This window comes from Theropithecus gelada, chromosome 1, assembly GCF_003255815.1.
Source record: "Theropithecus gelada isolate Dixy chromosome 1, Tgel_1.0, whole genome shotgun sequence".
Lineage (NCBI taxonomy): Eukaryota > Metazoa > Chordata > Mammalia > Primates > Cercopithecidae > Theropithecus > Theropithecus gelada.
In genome coordinates, this window is record NC_037668.1 from 84,842,107 (window position 1) to 84,867,615 (window position 25,509).

The window sequence follows — 25,509 nt, forward strand, 5'->3', positions numbered from 1 at the left end:
CTTTGGGGTTCAAGCGATTCTCTTGACTCAGCCTCCTCAGTAGCTGGGACTGCAGGTGCACGCCACCATGATGCCCAGCTAATTTTTGTATTTTTAGTAGAGATGAGGTTTCGCCATATTGGTCAGGCTGGTCTCAAACTCCTGACCTCAGGTGATCCACCCACCTCGGCCTCCCAGAGTGCTGGGATTACAGACGTAAGCCACTGTGCCTGGCCTGACAGCCTTAGTTTTAAAAGTTCCCCAGGTGATTCCAAGTGCAGCCAAGCTTGAGGCTCCTGAGAGTGGAGCAATCATTATATGTGCATGGGGAACGGGGTCTGTGACAAAACAAAAAGGCAGAGACAGCAAGGTTATTTGTGCTATTTTAACTAGTCCTGTGCAAGATCTCTTAAGGTTTATTTTCTGTGCCCTATTGTGCAGCCAAGAAACTGAATCGCAGCAAGGTTGAGCCTCATGGGCCACAGAGCAGGCCAGGGTTTGAACGCGTCAAACACATGCTTCCATTTCCTCCACCCACCCTTTCCTCTTGTCTGTCGGTGGAGGGATTTGGAGAATAGTGTGTGGGGCACAGGGGAGGGAAAGAAACCAGAGGCAGGGAGGCTCATCAGGAGGTAAGCATAGTAATCTGGGCAAAAGATGAGAACTTTGAGATGAAGTAATTGCCTGAATCATCTGTGAGCCAAAACCACCGGCTGAGCAAAGCCATCTTCCTATCTTCTGAGCCAGAGAACCCAAGCCAGCATCTGTCCCACTCCTCTGAGGATGCTACATCCCCAGGAGCTTTAAAAATTAAAATACAGTGGCAGTTTCAAGCATAGCAACCCTTTACTACATCAGCAGCTTTCCCTCTTCAAGAATGGCTCTCACAAAGCAAAAAGCATAAAGCTCATCCAATGCATTTTCCCTTAGGTCTTTTCAGAAGATCTATAATCTAAGGTTTTATAGGTAGTGGGTGTAAATACATGGTTTAAAGATATAATCTTCAGCTTGACAAGGTGTCTTTTGAAAAGTAAATTAATGACAGAATAAAAAGCAATAAGGAGAGGCTTTTTTCTTTTTTTTTCTTCTTTGTGAGAAAGGAAGATCTAAAGAGTTCAGCATTCAATGAATCTCTTCTGAACTATATGCCTTTAGGGTGAAGAAAATGGACAGAGAGAAAGGGTAGGCTTCAAAAGCCACATTGCAGAAATGAGAGATGGCAAAGTGAAGCCATTGAGTGCCGTGAGAGGAAGGGGATGTGATATGGATTAGAGCAATGGCATGAAGAAAATTTATGGTGCTACTCCTTCACTTCAGAAATGGGCAAAATACTCGCTGGAGATCTCTTGTGCAGGCCCCATCTGGGTGCTGGAGGTTCAGAAAAGGATCAGACATGGTCCCATCCCTGGAAGAATGCAGTCTGGTAAAGCAGAACTGTGAACAATGGCAATAGGTCCCAGGCGGCAGGAAGTCCAGGGACCTGTCGGGGATAACCAGCTGTGGGAGCAGAGCAGGCAGCCAGGACATGGCCAGCAGAATCTCAGACACAATGAGAGCTGGAGCATCAAAGAAAGCAGAGGGAGGGGCCCGATTGTGCAGGGGAATGGTGCCAAGTGACAGAGCTGGAAAACCAGGAGATAGAGTGTGGGGCAATTTTTGCTCAGCAATTTGGGTAATGATGCTGGAGTTTGTCAGGCTGGAGATGACTGAGTTTGGAATTCCAGTTTGGTCACTGGGCCTTTCCTGAGGGCAGCCAGTGCTCGGTCCCAGGGAGATTCCTACAGACAGCCCCTTTCCTGATTACCCTGGGCTACTCTTGGGCTTTCAGCAAGCCCACAGCTATTGTTATAAAGGCCACAAATTTCAAACTGGATTCATAAAGCACATCTCTAAGGCTGTTGTACCCCTCCACCTTTATCTCTCTGTTCAGACTCTATGAGCCAATTGTGCTAGAAATCTATTGCCCCTGATGCGAGGAACAAAGATCTGTGTAACTAGCCCTTGGCTCCCTCTCTTTTCCTTCCCTTCAGTTCTTCTCTCAATGATACTGCTCCAGTCATGCAGGCCCTTTTGCCACTCCTCATGCACACCAGACCCTCCCCTCCTCAGGACCTTTGCACCTGCTGTCCTCTCTGCCTGAGATGCTCACCATCTAAATGAGCTCATCCACAGCTCACTTCCTCATTTCATTCAAGTCTTTGCTCAAGTGTCACCTCTGCAAAGACATTATCTGTCCACCCTGTGTAAAGAGGCTCACCCTTTTCATTTATTTTTCTCATACAGAATTACCATTACCTGACATTATAGATTTGTTTGTTTGTTCTTTTTTTCTTCTCATATGTTATGGACTGCATGTTTGTGTACCCCCAAATTCCTATGTGGAAATCCTAATCCCTAATGGGATAGTATTAGGAGGTGGGGCCTTTGGGAGTGCTTAAGTCATGAAGATGGAGTCCTCATGATGTGATTAGTGCCCTTATAAGGACAGACACCAGAGAGCTTGCTTCTCTCTGCAATCTGCCATGTGAGGGATACAACAAGAAGATAGTGGTCTGCAAACCAGAAAGAGTGACTCATCAGACACTGAATGGGCTGGCATTGCCAGTCTTGCTCTTGGAATTGCCAGTCTCCAGAACTGTGAGAAATAAATGTCTGTTGTTTAAGCCATCCAGTTTATTGTCTTCTTCTACAGCAGTCTGAAATGTAAGACAGTACGACTCCTCCCATTATTAAGCAAGCCTTTTCATGGTTAGATCCCCAGTACCAAATAGTATTTAGCCTTAGTAGGGATTCAGTAAACATTTATTGAATTAAAGAACTATTTCCAATTTAGTTCCCCAAATAGGTCAGGCCTTCTGTTGCCTCCAGCTTTTGCACATACTACTCCTGGAAGAACTACCCGACTCCCACTTCTCAGCTCTCATCTTCTCCTAGCCCCTCACCAGCACTTTCCTGGGCATAGGTTAAGGTGTCCATTCATCCAGAAAACCAACCTTGACCCCTTCCATTACCCCACACTTCATCAGGTCCTCTTCCCTCACACAGCTCTGTATTCCAGCACTTTCCATGCTCCATCCCTGTAGCCTAGTTGTGTGTCTACCCCACCCAGTGACTTCTTGCAGGGCAAGTGGGGAATCCTATTTACCGTTGAAGCCCTAGCACCTAGCATCATACTTGGTACATAGGAATTTTCCAGGGAAAGTTTGTTGGCTGCTGTTGTCTCTGGTTTCTCTGTGCTGGAGGCAAAGACTCTAGAATGGTTTTAGTGTCTAGCCTGCAGAAACTTGTGAGAGGAAACCTAATGAAAGACACTTTCACAGGACTCCTGAGTCCTGCAACCTTCTTGGTATGTCAGAGGACAGCCGAGCCCACACCGTTCCTGAAGGCTGCACAAATTCAAGAGAGAGCCCACCCTTTTCACCTTAGTGAAGGGAAGTCCATCAAATCGAGTTAAAAATTCCTCATTCACGGTCTTAGGATTTCCCCTGGGAGAGATAAAGGAAAATATGTTTCCCTTCTATATTAACAGCCTAAAATGTGAGATAAATCCTCCCGTCCTAACCTGTTTATAACAAATGAACTCTGCTGACCAGTGGCATGATACATGTCTGACAGATCTATTTATCCATTCTATTTCTTTAGAGATAGCAGCTAAGAAGTTTTATCTATGATTTGTCTCCCTCCCCAGTTCCCATTTTCCTAACCAAGCATGTGGAGCAAGCATTTGATGGATGGGCGGTGTTTGGGATAAAAGGGGCCAGAATCAGATAGTTTTCAGGATGTGAGCAAACTGGCTTATTAACAAGGAGTCATCTGGCAGGAGGTGGTGAGGGAAGGAGGAGTGAATATAAACAATGGCCAATGATGGATGAAGGAACACCTGGGGTTGCAAGGTGTAGACTCGAGATAACTGGTGGATGCAGCCAGTAGCGATAATGGAAGTACCCAGCCTCCGGCACGGCCTCCTACACAGAGGTGAATGTCAGACTAGCCACTTGACTCCCTTTGACAATCCTCTGAGAATTCCTCACTATAAATGCAATCACTATTTCTTTTCGTTCTTCTTTTGGTGAAATGCATCCACCTGCCCAAAGGGACAGATGCTAGGCAGGGTAAAAAGAGGCAGAAGTTAGGTAGGACTGTTTTGTTCAGCACCCAAGAATGTTAATCCTCACACTTGTGCCCTGAAGATTAACAGTCTCATTTTCTGACGAGGACACTGAGGCCAAGAAAGGAAAAGTGACCTGATTCAAGCCACACAGCTAGGAAGTAATGGCGTTGGGTGTTACACCTGTCTGTCTACTGCAAAACCTTCCAAACCTGCTCAGTTTCTCTGCTGCAGGGATGTCAGATGAAGGGCCTTTCTCTGCCCCTTCTATGTAAGCAGGCAGGTGGGCATTTGCCCTACAGATGAAGCTGGATCTACCTCTGCTGTTGTGGGAGACATGAGGACAGAGCCTGCAGCTCTTGGACTGAGCTCTGCTGCTTTCAAACTGTGTGGTCTTGGGCAAATCACTCAGGTTCTCCGAGGCTCTGTCTCATCACCTGTCAAAGGCAGATAATAAATCCTTCCTGTTGCAGGCATTGAGAGGATTAAGCTGGATTAGGTATGTGAAAGTTCTTTGTAACTGGTAATGCCCTCTGCAAATATTAGTTGTTATGCTGATACATTTTTCCTTAATAACCCAGAGCTTGGGATATAAAAATCATCCATGTCCTTTATTAAGACATTCCCTAGGAGCTAAGCTATTTTATGTCTTTTTGTTCTTGTATGATATAGTGGGTTTTACACTGAAATGTCTGTAAAGCAGTTTTAAATGACCTAAAAAATAACCAAACTGTGGTTCTTGTTGATGTTTTGAAAATCCCTGGAAATGATGATAGTAATGACATAGCTAATTATGGAATGCTTACTAGGTTCAGGGTGCTCTCCTAAATGCAGTAATTCATATAATGTTCACAACACCCTAGGAGGCTGACACTGCCACCATCCCCATCTTACAAATGAGGAAATGGAGACACAGACAGGTACATAACTTGTATAAGGCCACAAGGCATTAAGTCACAGAGCCAGGCTTCAAACGTCAGCAGTCTGGCTTCCAAGCACTATGCTGTTTGGCCTGTCTCTATGCTGTCCTTCCAGTTTTGCCTAAGAGGTTGTGACAACACCCCCAGTATCTCCATAAACAGATCCCTGAGTTTCTGAATACCTCATTATTGGAATCTGGCCTAACATTTAAGAATAACTCAAAGAAGAAAATACAACATAGAAAAATCTGATTTGTGCCAACATTCAATAAACAGAGAATCTCAAAGACCTAATATGCCCTATGCTAATGTGTTGCCATTAGGTTTTTTTGTGGCCATTCTAGGTTTAAAACTAATGTAGAGATGAGAACACTGAGGGTGAAGCAGAATGTTGCAAGATGATTTTTTTCAGTTCCTCTTTCCTACCTCTGCCACGTAGTAGGCAGGCCTTTTAAAATCTCTTGAGCCTTGGTTTTCTCATCAACCTGTCAACGTGCTTCTCAGGTTTGCTCCACTAAGAATTGCAGAGATTTTGTTCCCTTCCTTGGCAGAGCTTCCTTGGGGATTCCTGGCTGTCCCCAGGAGGTGTCAACAATAAAATCTCCAAACAGGTATTATCAGTCCCTTCATGACATCAGCTGTTTTTTCTTCCCTTTTATTTCACTTTGCTCTTGCACTGCTGCCCACAAAGCCAGTTGAAAGTGCCTATCCTTCACTACTATATGGGTTGCCCCTATCGTAGGGGTTGCTCTGCCCCTCCGCTCATGATACCACTATCATGTACCACAAATTCACTAAAGGTTCTCACCAGCATGAGAAAGTTCTTCCCTAGGCCCTACTTATTCCTTTCATTAATTCGTTAGTTACACAATTATTTATTGATGGTCTACTTGTGCCAGTCACTAAACTTAGAAGTTGGGATATATTAGCACAGTAGATACTGTCCCTGCCTTCATGGATGCCATATTTGAGAAAGAATAAGCAGCAAGTAAATTATACAATGTCTGCAAAGTCTAGAAACATTGGTGAGTAGACATGATGTCATTAAGGACATCTTCAATCTGTAAAACGAAATATTATCTCTATTTTCAGACTTTCAGACTTACTTCTATTATGATGGCAGAAGTACAGAGTGAAATGAAAACAGAGAGAGTAGACATCTCTTTCTTAACCTAATGGAAGCAAGGAAGGCTGTAGGAAAGAAGAGATAGCTGAGACCTGGAGGATGAGTGAGGAATTGGCCTCAACAGGAGGGCGAGTGGAGGGGCTGCTGTGTGCAAGATCCTATGACCAGTATGTTTTTACACCAAGGTGCAGATCATGAAGGTCACCAGGCTAATGTCCCCAAGGGCTTTCTGTGCCAGGCCCACTTTCTCCTGAGGATTTTTTTTTTATAAGTACTTGGGAGCAGGCCAGAGTCCTCTTCTTGAAGACAGAGATGACTTTTCCTTCTATCTGGATTCTCTGCCAGCAAGTGCTCTTTCTCCTGACCTCTGTATCCCATCCTAACTTCTATAGTTGACTCATTAGTCATAAGGATCGAGTTTCCATTCTAAGCTTTCTCTACTTGTCATCCAATGATCGTATTAATATCTACCTTATGAAATTCAGATGAAGATTAAATAACATAATGTAGGTTAAAAGACTTCATAAATTGGGAAGCACTCTATAATTGGCAGCTATTATTATTATTACTATTGTTAAACTAATTATAATAATTATTATTCCCACAGAAGTTATGTTATTAGTCCAAGGTCACACGAAAAGCCTACCACTTGGACATTAAGCACATGGAGCTAAAAGCATTTCAAAGATTTATGTTCTGGGATGCAAAAATCTCCCACATCCAGGCATCTTGTGCTGTGTTCAAGCTTCCAGGACCACAGCCAAACTGTCCTGCCTGGACTCTGCCCCTCGAATACTGCAGCTCCTTCACCGGTACACCAGTGAAAGCCACAGTTGCCAAGATTTTCCAAAAGCACAGTTTGCATTTATTTTGTTTAATTCTTGCATTATGTTTCAGCCTCCTCCAAAATGCATTTGTTTGCAGAAAGAGCCACGTGGGGAAGTTCAGCCTACAAATAAGAATATAATTATTACGCAGTTTAGCAATGCCTGGGCGTCACCCGGGTATTCACTGGTGCTCCGAAATTCAATTGTCGCTCCTTCAAGACCGTATTTAATAGGATAAACAATTTCTGCTAAATGCAATAAATGTGAACCTGGGCTGTCATCTCCATAATCAACTCAAATTTCCCATTAGAAACAGTGGCTGTGATTGAGATTCAGAATTTAATTTGGCAGCGCTCGCTTCAGCGTGCTAGTGTCAGCTTCATGGGAGCCTCCCATCAAGCAAAGACAGAACCGCTCTTCCCTGTCTCAGGGGAATCTTAAAAGAAGATAGATTATAACTCAAGAAAATTATACGGCTTCAGTATAATGAAAGAGATAAAACATTATTGGATTATCCTGTTGAAATAACAGCAGACGGCAAAGCAATAATATTAAACCAAACAAGGGCCCAGACCCGTCAGCTGAATTGCAGGGGCCACGGGGTTGCAGGAAGGCAGGCAGGATCACCGCACTTGCTGGAAGAACCCCTAGCAGTACAATAGAAGCTCCTTCTGATGGCTGTTCTATGGACTCAATTCCAGACAGCTGGTTGGGTGAGATTGCTGTGTGCCAGTAACCAAAGCTTGGTGTCACATGTTAAGGTCTCAGGCCCCAGCATCAAACCCCAGTGGTAAACTCCAAGCAAATGATTTGGCTGAAAATCAATGGGTTGAATCAATAGGATGAACCAATTCACCTTTAACCAACTGCTTTTTACTCCACCAACTTTATTTCAACAAATTCACCTGAAGTACTTAAATCAGACAGGAGGGGCCCAAGAGCAAAGAAAATCTTACAGGATGTTTTAATATGATGGAATGAATGAGAGAAATAAAGCTTAAATGCTCACTTGACAATCTAGAAAATCAAAATTTTATTTCTGGTAGCCCAGAGAAAAATTGTCTTATTCTCTTCTTCAAGCCTTCCGCCCTACCCCCAAAATGGTATTTGCACAAGGGCATAAGTGAGCAAAGTAGAATGTACAGACAGTTTCATGGGGGAGGTAGGGAACAGTTTATTTTGCACATTACCCCACAACCATCAACTTAAAATTCTCTTTCACGTGTTTCCTCTTCCAGCCACCATGATCTTCTCTTCTTTTTCAACTTTCTCTCCTTCAGGGATCAGTTTCCCTGGCTCTTGTCTCCAGCTCAGGATCTTCCCTGGGAACCCACCTTGCCACTCCTTTATTAAGCACAACAATTCCACTCTGCCCCAGAACTCCTGCTTCCAACATGCACAATCACACCCTTCCTATACTCAGCATCAAAGTGAGCTGGGGGACCAGGATCCTCTCTCCTCAGAAGGGAGTGGCTGGAGATTTGTCAATCACACACACACACACACACACACACACAGACACACACACAGACACAGACACAGACACAGTAATTTCTGTTGCATTTTATTTCATGAAAAACTCTTTGTTAATCAGATACTCATTTACTGAGAGGTAAGAGAGCATCATAGTTAAGAATTTAAAATTCTAGAGCCTGAATTTGCAGCCCAGGTCTGCCGCTTTCTAACTGTGTAACAATGGACAAATTGCTTAAGTGCTGTAAGCCTCAGTTCCCCCAGCTGTTCTGGCATCTACCTTATAAGACTGTCATGAGGACGGAAGGAATTAATACACAGAATCCATGGCTGACATATAGTAGTCATCCAATAAACAGGAACTACTATTATTATTGAACAAGACTTTGTACTCATCAAGGAAAGTACACAATATTCATTCATCGATTCATTATTAAGCACCTACTATATGCCAGTCGCAGCTAGAAAGTGGAAGTGAAATGTGAACAACTTCCAACACAATTCCTGGCTGGTAGTCAATATGAGGGAAATAAAGTTGTAGAGTGAGTAAGGTGAGGATTACAAAGATGCTTAAGCCTTTAACTCAGTATTTATTTAAATCAACTGGCATTTTGCAAGCTAATATCTTTATTTTAAACAGCCTGCATGGCACTGCCTTTTGCCCTCACATGAACCCCAGGTGGAAACTGGTGTAGGGGTGAGCTGGCCTGAGTACTTGAGGGCTCAGAGCTCTCACAGTATGTAGCCCACTGCTGTATTATCTGCTAGGAGCAGTCAAGTGTTTCTGAAGCAGGGCCTGAGCAGGGGCTGCCCCCATTTTGAGGAGGTGGATTGTTACACTGCCTTTGTCTTGTCTTACGTCCTCCAGAGCATGAAGACCAACTTGACCAGCAATTCCACTTCCCATCAGTGGGGATATCTATAAGAAAGAAGGTCAACAAACATCAATTAGCCCTTCTTATATTCTGGTGCCTTACTGGGGTTGGGTGAAGTATGCAAGCCAAAAGGCTTTGGGAGTCTGAATCTCTAAGCTTCCTGCTGCAGTTGACTGGCCATCTTCCTGGCCATTGTACTTGTCATGCTCCTGCCTACCACAGGGCCTTTGCATAGGCTTTCCCCCTTGCCCAGAACACTCTTCCCTCCTCTACTCACCTGGTCAATCCAATTCACCCCTCAGATCTTAGTAAAAGTGTTATTTCCTTGGGAAAAGCTTATCTGACTCCCCAACTCCCTATCAGTTCCCTGTGACTCCTAACTTTCCATCAGTTCCCATATTTTAAGTTCTCTGAGCATTTTGTAGCAGTTGTTACAATTTAAACTTTAAAGAACTTTATGGGACAATTCAAATGATATTGGCCTTCCTTTCCAAAGCAAAATATCCATTGTGACAGGGGCTATATCTGATTTGCTCACCCAGCAGCTAGGCTGGCACACAGGAGGCCCTTGCTAAACATGTGTTGAGTGGATGAATGGATGAATAAATAAATGAATGAATGGTTTCCAGTTTAGACAGATCCCAGCTATAGGATGCTGGACAGTTACCTTCTTCTCAGCCTATATAATGGAGCTGTGTTATCTACTATGAGCAATGGATGGTATAGATGAGGTGACAACAGACACCAGTGCTTTCCACATTCTGACACTTTGCTTTCACTTGAGGATTTTTGATTGTTGGTGAGATTGGCAAGTCATCAATCACTTCCATCACGATATATCGTGTGTCCAGCTATGCCACTACCTCACAGTGTAATTCTGGGTAAATTAAATAACTCTGGGCCTCTCCATTTGAAAAATAAGAGAGCTGGAGTGCATGGTTCCCAAGGGCTCCTCCAGCCAATAGGAACCCTGTGGTTGTGTGACTGCAGACTCACTGGGAAGACGACTGCTACGGGCATGGTTGAGGTGCAAGACGAGAGGGTGGACAACCTTGAGTGTTTCACTGGGAACATAAGAGTGCAGGCAGGAGTTATGATCAAAGGCTGTGGGGGCAGACCCACTGGACCTGAACCTCGGTTTCTATACTTCCTAACTGCGTGACTATTGGGCATGTTAGTGAGTGACCATTGAACCTCAGTTTCTTCATCCATAAAATGGGAATATCAATAATATCTACTTCATGGGGTTGTTGTGAGGATTAAAGAATTTAATATATATAAGATACAAAGTAACAATGTGCTCTTTAAAAAGCAACCAATGTTATCTTGCTTTTACAATGTGTAAGGTATCATTCCAAATGCTTTATATGCCTCGTTACAAACTCAAGACAACTCTATGAGGTAGTTAATATGATCATATTCATCTTACAGGCACAAAAACCGAGGCATAAAGAGGCCGAGCATCTTGCTCAAGGTCAGTTATTAAATGATGGAGATGGAATTTCAACTCAAGCTGAGTTCAAGCACTCAGCAAGGTGTCTAGTATATAGTAAAGTGTCCAGTAAATGTTCGTTGTTTGTTTTACATGTGCCATTTCCATATTGAACAGTATCACCAAAAAGTCACAGAAAGGAATAGAAGTGAGAGAGGAGTGAAAGGTTGAGAACTCTTCTGTGTTAAACTGGCCAAAGAATTTGAGAGCTGGAAGGGATCTAAATGATAGCCAAGTCTTTCATTTGTTAATTCAACTATTATCACTGAGCAGCAGCTGTGCCTGGCTACTGAGACACAGAGGTAAATGGGATATGGTCCCTACTCACAGGTGCAGGGGAGCTAGATAGACACATCAACCCAAAGTACAAGGCACAAAGAGCTATAATAGATACATGTTCAAAGTCCCGGGGGAGCCAGCAGGAGGAATTAGCTAATTCTTTGGGGATTAGAGGAATTTTTTACGGAGGAGGGGGCATCCATGCTGGAATTTGAGGGCTGAATGGGAGCATACTAAGCAGAAAAAGAGGGTAAGCATTCCAGAATGATCCAAAGAGATAGCTTACAAAAGCCACGCATTGATATTTCTCTAACATGAAGCACTCTGTGTTGTAAAAATAATGAAATGAGTAACAATCAATGCATCAGTTATTAAATGATGGAGGTAGAATTTCAACCCAAGCTGAGTTTAAGCAGGATGGATCTCGGGTTTCTTAGTATCCAGCCCCACAGTCCACACCCGCACCTTGCTCTTGTTCTGGTGAATTATTCTCTGGACCTCCCCAGAGTTCCTTTTCCAATCAACTTACTCTTCCGATAGGAGACCTCACAGGCTAGGCCTTGGGATCCAACAGGACAGATGCAGTCACAGCGTGATCCTGAGAAGACAAGGCAGAGAAAGTGTGAATCATGCCAGGTGGAGCAAAGAACTCCTGGAGCTCAGCCCTGCACATCACTGCAGTTCCATCAGGTTAAAACAGAGCACATATTTAGTTAAATAACTTGCTAAGGGCAGGTTCAGTGCCAGGAATACCTACTCCTTTCCTAAGGGCCTTTGCCATGAAGGGGTGTTTATTGCCATCCCTGGGAATATATAGAGTTGTTGAGGACAATTACTCATTAGCTGACATTTGACCCATTCTTAAATGCTTTCAGTGTCGAAAGCTACATTAGCAGTCACTGAGGCCAATTGTCATTGATGTTCAACTTCATCCCAAATAATTGCCTAGCCTAGGCTTGAATACCTCAAGGATGGGGAACTCATTACTCTTAGATGTCTCATCTGACTTTTGGCCAGTTCTGACTCCTTGGAAGTGATTCCCTATGCGAATTTGCAATCTGTCAAGGAACTTCTCATCTGAATCACAAGAAATCTCTTTACAGGATTGCCCACCATAGGTCAGGCCCTGCAAGCACCCCAGTCTCTGGCTCCATATTCTCCCTCACCTTCACTCTATAGCCTCAGGTGGGTCCAAGTTTCTGGGTCCAAATTTCACACAAGGCAAGGGAGAGTTCAGCAACCCTAGATTAAAATCTTGAGCTGATGAGCTGATTCCATTTGCTGCAGAACTAACCCTCACATAGGGGTCCTTGTGCTGATAGCAGAACCTCTAGGCCGTATGCTCTCACTTATGTCTTCTCTGCTCATGTCCATCCTGTCCAAAGAGCCAGAGACATATTCCTTAATCCCAGTCTGGCAACTGGACTCTTTCTGCCTGAGAGTATGCCTTCTTCTTTGTCCCTTCCATTGAGCTAACTTCATTCACATGGGCTCTGCCTTGACTCCAGCTGATTCCTGGGCTGGGATTTGCTGTAACCAGTTGCTCCTGATGCCCTGTTTTGTGTGCTGGGCTGGCCTCTTTTTTAGAGTCTTGCTAACCTATCACAACAGGAGCATAAGATCCCAGGCTTTCACCCCTCCCAGTCTGCCCTGCCCACTGCAGTGACCCCAGGCATGTTTCTTGAGTTTAACAATCAAGTTCTAGTGGCCCATCCTTGCTGCTACCCACAAATCTTATTACATATTAGTCAGGACATGCGCAAAGGGCTTCTCCTACTCAGCCCAGGCCATCTTCTGGGTAGAGACACTCTGACTCTATTCCCACTCCTTGCTGTGGACCACAGGGTCTCAGCCTGCTCCTGTCTTCAGCTTAATGATGCTGTCACCCACAGTAACCCTTGGGGCTAGAACCCAGGTATACTGACAGCCAGAGTAGTTTCTCCTGGTGGACTAAATTCTGACTTCTTGGTAAATAGAAGCAGGCAAATGGCTGGCCCCCAGCCTGCTTCAGATTATGGCTTGCACCAGGGACACTGGCTGCCTGAAAGTAGTACCTTTCAGGACAGGGACTCCATTCCCTTGACAGGGAGCACAGTGGCAGGAACTAACTTCCTTCTGGAACTCCTCCAGCGCCTGTTTCATATTCTGCTTCACTGTGCTGGAATAGGCAAAATCTGTGGCTGTCACTAGTTCGTACAAAGGCTCCACCTGGAAAGAGAAAAGGGCATTTATTTAAAGAGAAAAACATTTATCAAGTAGAAGTGTAAAGCAAAACTACAAAGGAATGGACCGGGATCAGTGCACAGAGACCACATGTGGGTTCCTATGAAACTAGATAGATCTCCCATCTTCTCTCTGCTTCCCCTTACCCGATATACACAAATTAGCTTACTCAAGTTCAGGTCAACAAACACCGAGAATGCTTACTAAGTGCTAGGCATTAAGCAAAGAAAAAAAAGGGTAAGATAAAATCCCTGCTGTCAAGGAACTCAGAATCGAGAGAGACAGAGACAAACATACCAACAGATGGTTACCACATGGTGGTTACAGGCAAGAGCAGAAACTTGCAGAAAGAAGCAGGTGAGAGCAGAAAGGAGTGGATGGTTCATCTATCTTTGGTGGGGCAGAGAAGGTGATTTTCCAGCAGCTCTTTGGAAGGATTATAGGAGTACCGTCCCAACATCACTATGCCCTCCAAACCTATCAAAATCATGCCCATCCTGCAAGAGTCACCATCAGGAACCTTCCAGAGCTCCAAAGCTCACAGGACACCTTCCCTCCATTAATCACTCAAGATACTGTCTGCACTACTCATCTGAAACAAATCCCAGGTTTTTTACTGCTCCTTTATAGTCAATACTGTTTTTTTTTTTTCTTTTTTTATGTGCAGAGTTCCTTTTTTTTTTTTTTTTTTTTTTCTTTTCTGATTAGATTGTAAGCTCCTGGAGATCAGGGCAATATCTCAGCTCTGTGTTTGGAGAGTCCAGCCCCCAGCTAAGTGAATATAGTGGCTGGATGGATGTAGGGGGATGGTAGGCCTCATTAAGGTGATGGCAGGAGGCATGGATGAGAGGATTTGGCTGTTAGAAGCATAGAGGAAGAATCAGCAGATGCTGTTCACTTGGTGGGCATGGCTGTGTTTGAGAGGGAGATGTCACAGATAGATGTGGTATTGTTTGTGGGTTAGAAAAACCAGAGGCACAGACAGTCCAAATAGATAGTTTAAAATGTTCTATTCCTCTTGACTCAAGTTGCAACTCCAGGGCCAGGTTCCTCTCCAGCTTTTGCTTGTGATTCTGCCCTAATCCTGCCCTGGAGAGTTTAGGGTGTGTCTAAATGCAGGCAATCATGACTAATAGAAGCCTCCCTTGGGAAGAAAATTGCTTCCATTTCTTAATGCATCTGACGCTGACCTTCGCTCCAGTGGGCAAAGCAAGGCCCCTTGGTGGTCCCATTGTCTCACCATTTTGTGGTCAATGAATTGATCCAGAGGCTGTTTGCAGAACCATCCAACCTGCTGGCCACACAAGCGATGGGGGTGGGAGTTTGGAGACAGAAAGAGAGGAGCTTGCTTTACACCAATGAAGAGCTCCTCCAATAATCTGATTTTGCTCCCGAAGCACCTTAAAAGGCTGCCATTAACCACAAAGGCATTTTCCTACCAGCACTGAGATTTGCTGCAGGAGACAGAGGAAATCAGAGGCCAAAATGGAATGAACCTTCCATATGTACTGTGTCCTGGGAGCTGTGTGGAGGTCTACAAATATGATCCTACTTCGTCCTCACAAACTAGCAATTATCAGCCCCATTTTCAGGTGAGGCTAAGTAATTTGATCAATTCACAATATGGTATTACCAGAATTCGGTTCCCAAACCTGTGTTTTTCCTCCTACTTCACTGTGATTATTGATAAAAATGGCTTGATTATTCCCATTTACAATCTCCCTCCTAGGCTTCTCCAAATTTTGCAAGCTATGGTTTGACTTGCAAACAGCAACTCCTCAAGACTCCAAATTTCCTTTTTAAACTTAATATAGCACATTCATCTGTTCTTTGATTTGCTCCTCATTTTTTTCTCTTTTTTCTTCTCTCCTTTTGCTCCTCCCTCCTTACCTTTTGTCCTCCTTTTCTTTCCCACCTCTCCCCCAAATACACAATTCTAACCACTCACATTGATCATTGAATCCTTAGCACACCCGCCCTTGTGAAAATTTTCTTTTATCATATTGCTGCAAAGAACTGGTGAGCACCGCCTAAACTCTACACAAGTTTCTATACTAAACCTTGGTGTTCTTAGCGATAACAAATAATTATTACCATAGCTAGCATTTATTAGGTGCTGAATTAAATACTTCACATACATTATCTAACTTAATCTTTACAACAATCTTATGAGGTCGTTAGTCTTTTGTTTCCTTCTTGTACAGGTGAAAAAGCTGAGGCACAGAGACATTAAGTAGATTCACAAAAGTCACAAAGCTAGTGAGTGGTGGAAAAAGGATGTGACCTGTTAACACTGTGGTCTGTTCCTTTCAGTGTATATTTTTGGGGAGATAGATGGACCTATCCAAAGGATGAATAGGTAACTATTTACACCAAATTGGTGGCAAAAGGGCAATTTTATATCTCACTTTCTTCACTTATCATCAGAATATGAGCATTTTCCCACATGATTCCATCGTCTTTGATAAAATGGCTTCTCACAGCTTCAGAGTATCCTTCTATATGGATGAGCCACAATGTATTCAACTCTTTTTCTATTCTTGAGCCTTTAGGACTCAAGAGTTTCCTTTCTTTCTTTTCCATTTTGCTACTTCAAATAACAAACGAAGACATGCCTTTACACATACATCTTTACCAACTTGTCAAATTATTTCTTTAGTACATTTTTGCATTGGGGGTTGTTGGATGAAAAGCTATAAGCATTTTTAATATATTGGATATATCCACTTAAATTCTGTTCCTAAAGAATTGTATCAGATTATATTCCCATCCTATTTGACAGAAATATCCATCTCATCACAGTCAATTCCAGTGACTATTGTAGACTTTTAATCACTGTCCATTTAATAGGTAGAATATAATATTGTAGTTACTTTAATTTTTATTTTTTATGATTACAGAAGTTAAACATTTTGTATCTTTATAAACCAACTGAGAAGTGTTCATCTCCTTTGAGATGTCTCTTTCTTCAAAACTATCTTTCCTTACATATTAAGGATCACATTTGTGGTAAAATTTTTTTTGATGTGTTATCAGCCATTTAGTTATATTCGAGGGTTTTCTTTGTTTTTTTCTTTTTCTTTTTTCTTTTTTCTTTTTTTTGGAGACAGAGCCTTGCTCTGTCACCCAGGCTGGAGTGCAATGGCACCATCTCAGGTCACTGCAACCTCAACTTCCCAGGTTCAAGAGATTCTCCTGCCTCAGCCTCCCGAGTAGCTGGATTACATGTGCCCGCCACCAAACCCAGCTAATTTTTCTATTTTTAGTAGAAATGGTTTTCACCATGTTGGCCAGGCTGGTCTTGAACTCCTGACCTCACGTCATCCACCCTCCTTGGCCTCTCACAGTGTTGGGATTACAGGTGTGAACCACCGCACCTGCCGGATTTTCCTTTTTGAAATTCAGAATTTATTCTTGCAGGTGAGCTTTGTCGGTCCAAATCCAACATTGTCTTTCCAGGCATATGCTGCCACAACATTTATATTTTAAGCACTCTCTGGACCAGAGTAATTTGCTTTGAGAAAATCTTTGAATAATTTGCTTTGAGAAAGGTATGAGGGTCATTATTACAGTTTATTAAATACTTCAGCTTCTTTTCTTTCTGGGCACATGGTAAGGCTGCCATTCTTGCTCTCTTTGAAGGCAGGTTTGCAACGTGACTTGTTTTAACCAGTGACAGGTGAGAAGAGAGTGTCACTTCAAGGTCGAGGCTTTCCAAACAGAGTGAGGTGACTTGTCCCACTCTTTTATTATCACTGCTATGGTGATCTTGGGAGCACATGGCAAGATGCAGCCCCATCATCTGGATCTGTGAGCAACTACATGGAGCAAATGCCCCTTGCCAACACACTTTGGACATATGTGATTGAGAAACAAGCTTTGTGGTACCAAGCTACTGAAATGTGGAGATTGTTTCTCTGCATCAGGACGTAGGCTATCCTGATCTCTGTGTGAGCACCATATATTACCACATTTTTTCCCTCCTGCCCTGGGCGATGCCAGTGATTCATACAATGGCTTCTCCACCAGCCTAGGACCCAGCCCACAACCTAACTATCCTGACTAGCATAGAAATGTACATGGATGACAGACTTTGTGACTAGGATTACCAGTTAAAGACAGGACATTCAGTTATATTTTAATATGAGATTAAAAAACAAATATATATATTTTTAGTTTAAGTATACCCCATGTGATATTTGGGAGATACTTACACTAAAAAATTATTCCTTATTTATCTGAAATTCAAATTTAACTGAACTTTCTGTGTTTTCATTTGCAAAATCTAGCAACCTTTTATGTGACTCCTTTACTATCTAAAATCTCTTTGGAATTCTTCACCCATTAATGACCATTTCACTAGGCCACAAGTTTTTCCTTCAAGACTCCATAGTTGTTGCTCCATTCTCTTTAAGCATTTCACACTGCAAAGAATTCTAGGGCCAGTTTGACTTTTATTCCTGTAGGATATATTTGTTCCTAAAAGTAAACACTTTCACCAGGATGTGTTTCGGTTTTGTTTTGTTTTCAGTACTTTGGCTTAGTTTTCAATGAGCTGTTCATTCTGCATTATCAGCTCAGGGAAGATTCTCTTCTTATGTTTTTGATTAATGTGTTTTCACATTTAATCTTGTCTCATTGTTAGGAAGAAGTCTCTGTGTTTTAAGCTTTCTACTCCTGTACTCTCTGTCCATCATATTTCTTTTCTGCCATTGTTTTAATCTCCCTGTCTCTTGCTTCTGCATTATAAGAACATGTTTATAACACCTTCCACATCACTGTCTCAATTTTCTGCAATGTCAGTTCTGTCCTTTATAGCTTCCAATGTGGGCTTTAATTCTGCTGTTGTATGTTTGGTTTCCTGTATTCAGTCACTTGCTTTTTCACCTGATTAGTGTCTAAACACCTCAACTTTTATTTCATAAATTCTTCTTTTCCTTGAATTTTATGATAATCACAGAAAATGTATTCTAAAATTTACTTCTATTTTTCTGTGTTTTTAGACATCATGATTTCCTATAGCATGAACATAATTTCAATCTTTTCTGTTCAAAAATATCTTTTTATGTTCATTGCTGTCTCTTAAGTCTTCTTTGAACAAAGAGCTAACTATGTGTAAAGTTTACCACTAAACATTAAGAATGGGTTCCTCTGTGGTCTCCTTCCCTGCCTACCTGCTTCTATAGAAATCATGTTTTAGGCCTTGATCTTGAAGACTGGTTTACATAATTAAGCCTTGGCTGAAACTATTGCCTCTAGAAATTGCTTGTCTACTGGGCTCTGCTGTCCTGAAATCAATTGCCAGTCCAGCTACCTGGTAAGCTGGCTTTGCGGAGATGAATTTTCTGACATAATGTGAAGCCATCTGCAGTTTTCTCTTGCCAGAAAAAAATGCATGTGAGAGTGGCATGCCCAGAGTGTGTATTTCCAACTCAGGGTGGGAAGGTACAGAGGTGTGTGAAAACCTTCAACACTCCTGCCTCTTCCACTCCTGCAACACACCCAAAACATCCCTGATTCTCCAACACATCCCGCATCACATCACATGCTTGGCATTTGACATTCCCAGTGCCCAGGTAGGCACATTCAACTGATCTGAGTAACCAGGGCATTCCTCTGGTTCTCAGTTTTTTAAAAAAGATTCAGGTAAGATATTTCAGGAAAAAGAGATAAAGGCTAGGGATCTATTTTCCCTTGAACTCTGTTCTCTCCCATGATGAGCTGTGATGCCCACCAATGTCATCATGGCATCAGCCAAGCCCAGATTTCTCAGGAGCTCCTGCAGCTCAGCTGATTTTATCCTTCTCATGTTTGCCAGCAACTGTACCCTAAGTGCCACTGCTGAATAAGTGCAAAGGAGAGGGTTTGAATGGCAGCCTTCTTGTTCTGCAGAAACTATGCATTCGACATGCAAATAAAGAAATCACCCAGACTGGGGACTGCAGAGTCTCTCATCAGAGGTCCAGCCCCTCAACCCTCTACCTTGATTGCAAGGTGGGATCTCCAGCGGGTGGGTACTGGCACATAATGACTGTACAGACACTGGCAAGAAGAGCATGGTGTTAAGTTGTGCTATGGGCACCATGCAGAAGTACCCACAGGCAAGGGCCTACCATCGCTGATGTGTATGACAGTCCTGGTCTAACAATCATCTTTTTAGTTTAACATTGTAAATCTCCTCTAGTTGGGGTGACAGGTGGTTAAGATCATTATTTTTTATTCACCAAACCCACAGGAAAGTCTAGAGGGGAGGGAAGAAGTCAGTCTTTTGTTTCAACCTAATAGACTCTTGAGCAGCCAAAAATGGATACAACCTCCCTAGCCCTTGATTTTTCTCAATCACAACATGGAGATAATAATAATTAATTTGCAGACCAGTGTGGGGATTAAATAAAATAACATTTCTATATGTTAGATGAAAAAACATTTATAAAGAGGGTCATGAATATATTAGGTGCTCAAGACATGTTAGTTGTTGTGATGTCTTATCCTGTCCTGTAAAATAGTTATGTGTGTGTGTATCTTACTGTCCCTCATAGATTGTATGTTTTATCCTTGCATCTTCCTCTATTTTTCCCTAGTACCTTACTTCCTGTAGCATAGCAGGAATTTAGCAACTATTTGTTGGTTGAATGCATAATGTTTAACGAATAAATAACTAAATGAGTGATTCTCTGGTGAAATAAAAGGAACATTAATTTAATTGATTAAATTTTAATGAAATTAATATTTCTTTTATTTCACTAGAGAGGCCAGAGGCCAGGAACAGTGGCTCACACCTGTAATCCCAGCACTTTGGGAGGCAAAAGTGGGAGGATCACTTGAGGTCAGGAGTTCAAGACCAACCTGGGCAACATAGCAAGACCCCATCTCTAAAAAAAAAAAAAATTTAAATTAGCCAGGTGTGGTGACAAGCACCTGTAACCCCGGCTACTTGGGAGGTTGAGGCAGGAGGATCACTTGAGCCCAGGAGTTGGAGGCTGCAGTCAGCCAAGATCATGCCACTGAACCCCAGCCTGGGCAACAGAGCAAGACCCTGTCTCTGAAAAAGAAGAAGAAGGAGCAAGCTAGAATTAGAAGCTGATTGTTAGTTTCTTTTAGTAACTTGGGGCCCAAGTGAGAGGGAGTCAAGGGTCTCTAAGTAGTACTGAGCAATGTATTATAATTTATTTATTTCAAATATATTTTTTACTATTGTATATGTGTCTCAAAATTAAGGCCTGGGTCTTAGTGATCTCTGCATTTTATACCTTGGCTTATGGTAGGTCCTCAGAAGCTATTTTCCGGGTGGAGGAAAGGATGGTAGAGCAGCATTGTGTACCTTAATTTTGATGATGGCTGGGTTGTACTGCACAGCGTCTCCCCACTCCTGCATCAGGTCTGCCGTCGGCAGCTCCTGGTACGCCAGGGTGGTGATGTGCTCACTTGCCCCTCCTCGTACCAGGACCACCAAGTCCTCTACCATGGTGTCCCTCTTGTTTCTGTCTGGAATGGACACAGAGAGCTAGCAGGTCACAGAGGCTACCCTTCCGCCCCCTATAATTTACTGCAACTCTACCAACAATTTGGGTACATCATATTCACTGAGCTTGTCTGAGAGATGTGGGTAGACCAGATACCTCCTTGCCCACAGGGCAGTCATGGTGCATGGGGCAAAGGGAAACTCACCTATCCATAGGCAACACAAATTGAGGGCAGGACAAGAAAAAGACATTTATCTTGAGCAACTGTAAGTGCTAGTTACTGAGTAAGTTTATGGAAGATAGATGATAGCTAGATTAGATAGATAGATAAAGAGCTAATAGGTAGGTAGATAGGTAGATAATAGACTGGCAAATAGGTAGGTAGATAGGAGAGTAGATAGGAAGATAGATGATAGTTAAGTAGGTAGATAGGTCATAGGAGATAGATAATAGATTGGTAGAAAGATAGAAAGATAGATAGATAGATAATAGATAGTAGATAGATAGATAGATAATAGAGAGACACACAGAGAAGTAGATGGATAGATAGAGAGATAGGGTATGATATTTTCTTTTACCAGACAGCAATTTTAGGAGCCCAGCATTATTAGCTCTACTTCACAAATTATGAAACTCATACCTGGAATTGTTAAGTGACTCGCCAAGGCCCACACAGCTAGTAGCTGATAAAGATAAATTTTAAACAAGGTCTGTCTGGTTTTATAGCCACTGTTCCTTGGTCAAATAACTTTCCTCTCCCCAAACTGGCTCCTGTAGGTAGAGTGTAGTGGAGCTCACCTGGGGGAAACTGGGTTCATCCTCTCCTCCACTCACCCTGCACACCTTGACCAGGCATGAGTCCAGCTATGACTTTGTCTAGCCTTGTGGTTTTGAACACATTATTTATACAATATGAGATTTCTTTTTTGTTCTCATCTGCAAAGTGGATACTCTGCATCCATGTAAAGAATAAATGGTATATTAACAGCTAATAATTCTTGATTATTTATGTGTCAGTCACTAATCTAAGTGCTGTACATGTATGAATGCATTTAATCTTCACTACAAAATAGTAGCTATATAATCCTCACTGTGCAGATAAGAAATCGGGGGGAGATGAAGGTACTTACCAGACAGTCCTGTCCAGGCCTTACGTTGTCTCACTTCTTTGTGTGAGATGACAATTGTGGGAAAATGTATAAAGGCTGTGCTAAGCATGTAGTAGACACTTACTAAACAGTGGCCACGATAAAGCAATTATTATTTTGACTTATAGAGTTGCCCAGAAAGCCCTCAATCATATCAGTGAGTTATTTCCATTCTAATGTATCTATGTCCCCAGTGCCAAAAGAACTGGTGTAAAACAGCCCAGTGTGGTGGCTCACGCCTGTAATCCCAGAAGTTTGGGAGGCCAAGGTGGGCAGATCACTTGAGGTCAGGAGTTTGAGACCAGCCTGGCCAACATGGTGAAACCCTGTCTCTACTAGAAATACAAATATTAGCCAGGCGTGGTGGTGGGCGCCTGTAGTCCCAGCTTTTGGGAGGCTGAGGCAGAAGAATCCTTTGAACCCGGGAGGCGGAGGTTGCAGTGAGCTGAAATCATGCCACTGTACTCCAGCCTGGGTGACAGAGTGAGACTCCATCTCAAAAAAACAAAAACCAAAAAAGAACTGGTGTAAAACAGCTCCTCAAGTCTGAGCCTGCAACACCTGAGCAGCATTAAAAAGTAGGGGGCGTCTCCACCAGGCATGGTGGTTCATGCCTGTAATTTCAGCACTTTGGGGTGCCAAGGCTTGTAGACGGCTTAAGCCCAAGAGTTTGAGACCAGCCTGGGCAACATGGCAAAACCTGTCTGTATAAAAAATAAAATAATAATAATAATTAGCCGAGCACGGTGGCATGCACCTGTAGTCCCAGCTACTCAGGAGGCTGAGGTGAGAGGATTGCCTGAGCCCAGAAGGTGGAGACTGCAGTGAGCTGAGATCACGCCATTGCACTCCAGCCTGGGCAACAGAGTAAGACTCTGTCTCAAAAAAAAAAAAAAAAAAAAATGCTGGGGAAGGGGAAGGGGAGGAGTCTTCATCTATGGCCAACAGGAGTATAAACTGGTGCAGCCATTTTAGAAAACAGCTTAGCATCATCTAGTCAAATAGAAAAAGCGCACCCTCTAAAACCCAGCAGTTCCAGTCCTATGTGTACTCCCTGGAAAGAGCCTTGTACATGTGTGCCAGATAACTGTGTAAGATGTTCAGAGCAGCATTGATTATAATTGCTTGAAAGAGGAGATAAAACAAGTGTTCATCAATAGTAGAATGGACAAAGAAAAAGTAGTATATTCAACAAAATAGTATGCAGTGATAGAAGTAAACTAACTATAGTTATACACAAAAACATTATGTTGAATGGAAAACACAGGACTGGAAGGATTATAGTCCATCTATATAAAGCTCAAAAATAAGCAACATTAAGTCATGTTAGTTGGCGATATGTTAGGTGGTAAAACTATAAAAAACAGAAGGCCATACTTGGCATAGAAGTTGGGATAGTATTTGTCTCAAAAAGGGAGGGAGATGTAATCACCGGAAGCACTAGGAGGATAAACATTGTAAGTGTGGAAGTCACAAGCCCCTGTCACTCACCTTTTATTTCATTCAGAATACCTCTGCATTTGCCTATGGACACACCCAGCTTGACATAGACCTCTTCAATGGCACCACCAATTTTAAAATCATTTTTGGCACAGGCGTGGACGTTGTTAAGAGTATAATCTGAAGAAAGCAAGGAAAAAAGTCCATGACATAAAACATAATTCATTCTGTCCCTTTTCGTATGATCGAGTCCAGAGGCCTAGCCCTTGTTGGATGTCACAAGGACTCGGGTTCAAATAAATAGGTCACCAGTCTGATAACAAGAAATGCAGGCAGCAACTGGCACCAGGGCAGAGACCTCGTAGAGCTCAGACCCAACTTCCCCTCTCAGCCTCCCCGCAATGCTCTCTGAGGACTTTTGCTGACTTTGAAAGAGGGGAAGTGCTCAGAGCCATTTTCTAAAAATTTGATCTTATTGATTCTCTAGGGATAGATCCAGTGAGTACAGAGACTGTTACAATCTGCCTGCCCTCCCTGACCCACTCTTCTCCAATCTTTGATAAAGTAGAAAAAGTGTGTTAGTTAATTAGTTGAGAAAATGTATATAAAAAGTAAGGCATAGTATCTGGCAAAGAGGAGAGGCAAATTTCCCTGATTTCTTCTTCATTTTTGGACTATTTCCTACTTCTTCCTCCCTAATTCTTCTTGAGGTATCCTCCTCCCCTGGTCTTGCTGAAATTCCAGACGTGACTTATAAGCACCTCTCTGAGCACTTTGAGACCAGTTCAGGGAGAAAAGAGCAACTTTGACCACCAGGGCTGTCTAGCAATGTTGGTGTAGATCAGTTTTTCCCAAAGTGCATTTCTTGAAACATGAATCCCATGAGATGGTAGCAGATGTTATGAGGAAAGGAACTTCTGTGGTCAAGAAAGTATGACAGATGTTGCATCAAAATACGTAGAGAGGTCATTTTATTGGAGTACATTTGTGAAACTTTGAGAGTGGAATCAATTATGTGTTTTCCCAACTTATTTAATTATTAAGCCCTTTTATGGGAAGCAGTTTGAGGAACAGTGGAAAGCACTTTTGAGATCATTTTTATGCAGGAAGGTACCTCTGATTTTGACAAGACTGAGGCCACACTGTATAAATTTACATTGTGTACCATGAGTCGTCTTGCAAGTACATGGACTGGTAATCAAGCTCTGCTCTGCCACTGCAATCTGTGTGACCTACAGCAGTTCACTTAACCCAACAAGTGCCATGTCATAGGAAAGGATATTGGGTTGGAAAGCAGCAGACTTGTAGTTGACTGGAGTTGGAAAGAGCTGGGATATCTGTATGAAGATGAATTATAGGGGAGGGGTGGGGATGGAATATTAGTTTGGAGGCCACAGTAATAATCTGAGACCTTGCTATATAAACTATGGTCTATCAGCCAGCAGCATCAGGATCACTCCAAAGCTTGTTAGAAATGCACTCTCAGGTCTCACTCCAAACCCACTGAATCAGAATCTACCTCCTCCAAGATTCATACTTGATTCATATTCACATTAAACTTTGAATGTGAAGGTCTGGTTGTGGGATGAGGCTACGGTGGTAATAGGAAAAATAGGAAATATAATTTGGAGGTAGGGCTGATGGATTTTAAGAAAAGAAAAAACAATAGATTTGAAGACAAGAAAAATAATCAAGGTTGACTGCTAGTTTTATGGCTTGAGCCACTGGTTGGATGGTGGAACCATTTCTGAAATGTGGATGACTAAAGAAGAAACGTATTGGAGAAAGAAAGTCAAAAGTTCTCTTTGGGCACATGTTCAGCTGGTGAGGGTTGTTACACATTCACATGGAGACATCAAAGAAACATTTCAACATAAACTCTTGGGTGCAGGAAGAGATCCAGGATGGATCCAGGAAGAGATCCAGGAGTTATCTGCATGCTGAAGGTATTTAGAACCATGGGATTGGATACAACTTCATAGAGAGAAGAGCTGTAGAAAAGAGAATGGCCTAAGGAGTTAGGCAGAAGAGGACTGACATTGTCAATCAAAAAGAGGAGGAAGAGAAATCTGCAAATGACACTGTGAAGGTGTAGCCAGGAAGGTAGAAAGAAAACTACAAGTTCCACTTAGGACGCTTTTCCCAGCTTTTAGGAA

The 25,509-nt window shown here is 42.6% G+C and overlaps 1 protein-coding gene across 3 annotated transcripts in view; it reads right to left on the reverse strand.

Moving 5' to 3' along the window:
* Window positions 1-9,003: 9,003 nt before the first annotated feature.
* The window catches only part of C8B (complement C8 beta chain), a 37,083-nt gene continuing 20,577 nt past the window's right edge, over window positions 9,004-25,509 (reverse strand). For all 3 annotated transcript variants that reach the window (XM_025396705.1, XM_025396694.1, XM_025396683.1), the window contains 5 exons: window positions 23,405-23,533; window positions 20,624-20,787; window positions 13,134-13,287; window positions 11,609-11,677; window positions 9,004-9,352 (listed from right to left, as the gene is read on the reverse strand). In XM_025396705.1, the coding sequence (XP_025252490.1) occupies window positions 9,198-9,352; window positions 11,609-11,677; window positions 13,134-13,287; window positions 20,624-20,787; window positions 23,405-23,533 (671 nt within the window). In that variant the 3' untranslated portion in view covers window positions 9,004-9,197. The remainder of the gene's footprint in view (window positions 9,353-11,608; window positions 11,678-13,133; window positions 13,288-20,623; window positions 20,788-23,404; window positions 23,534-25,509) is intronic.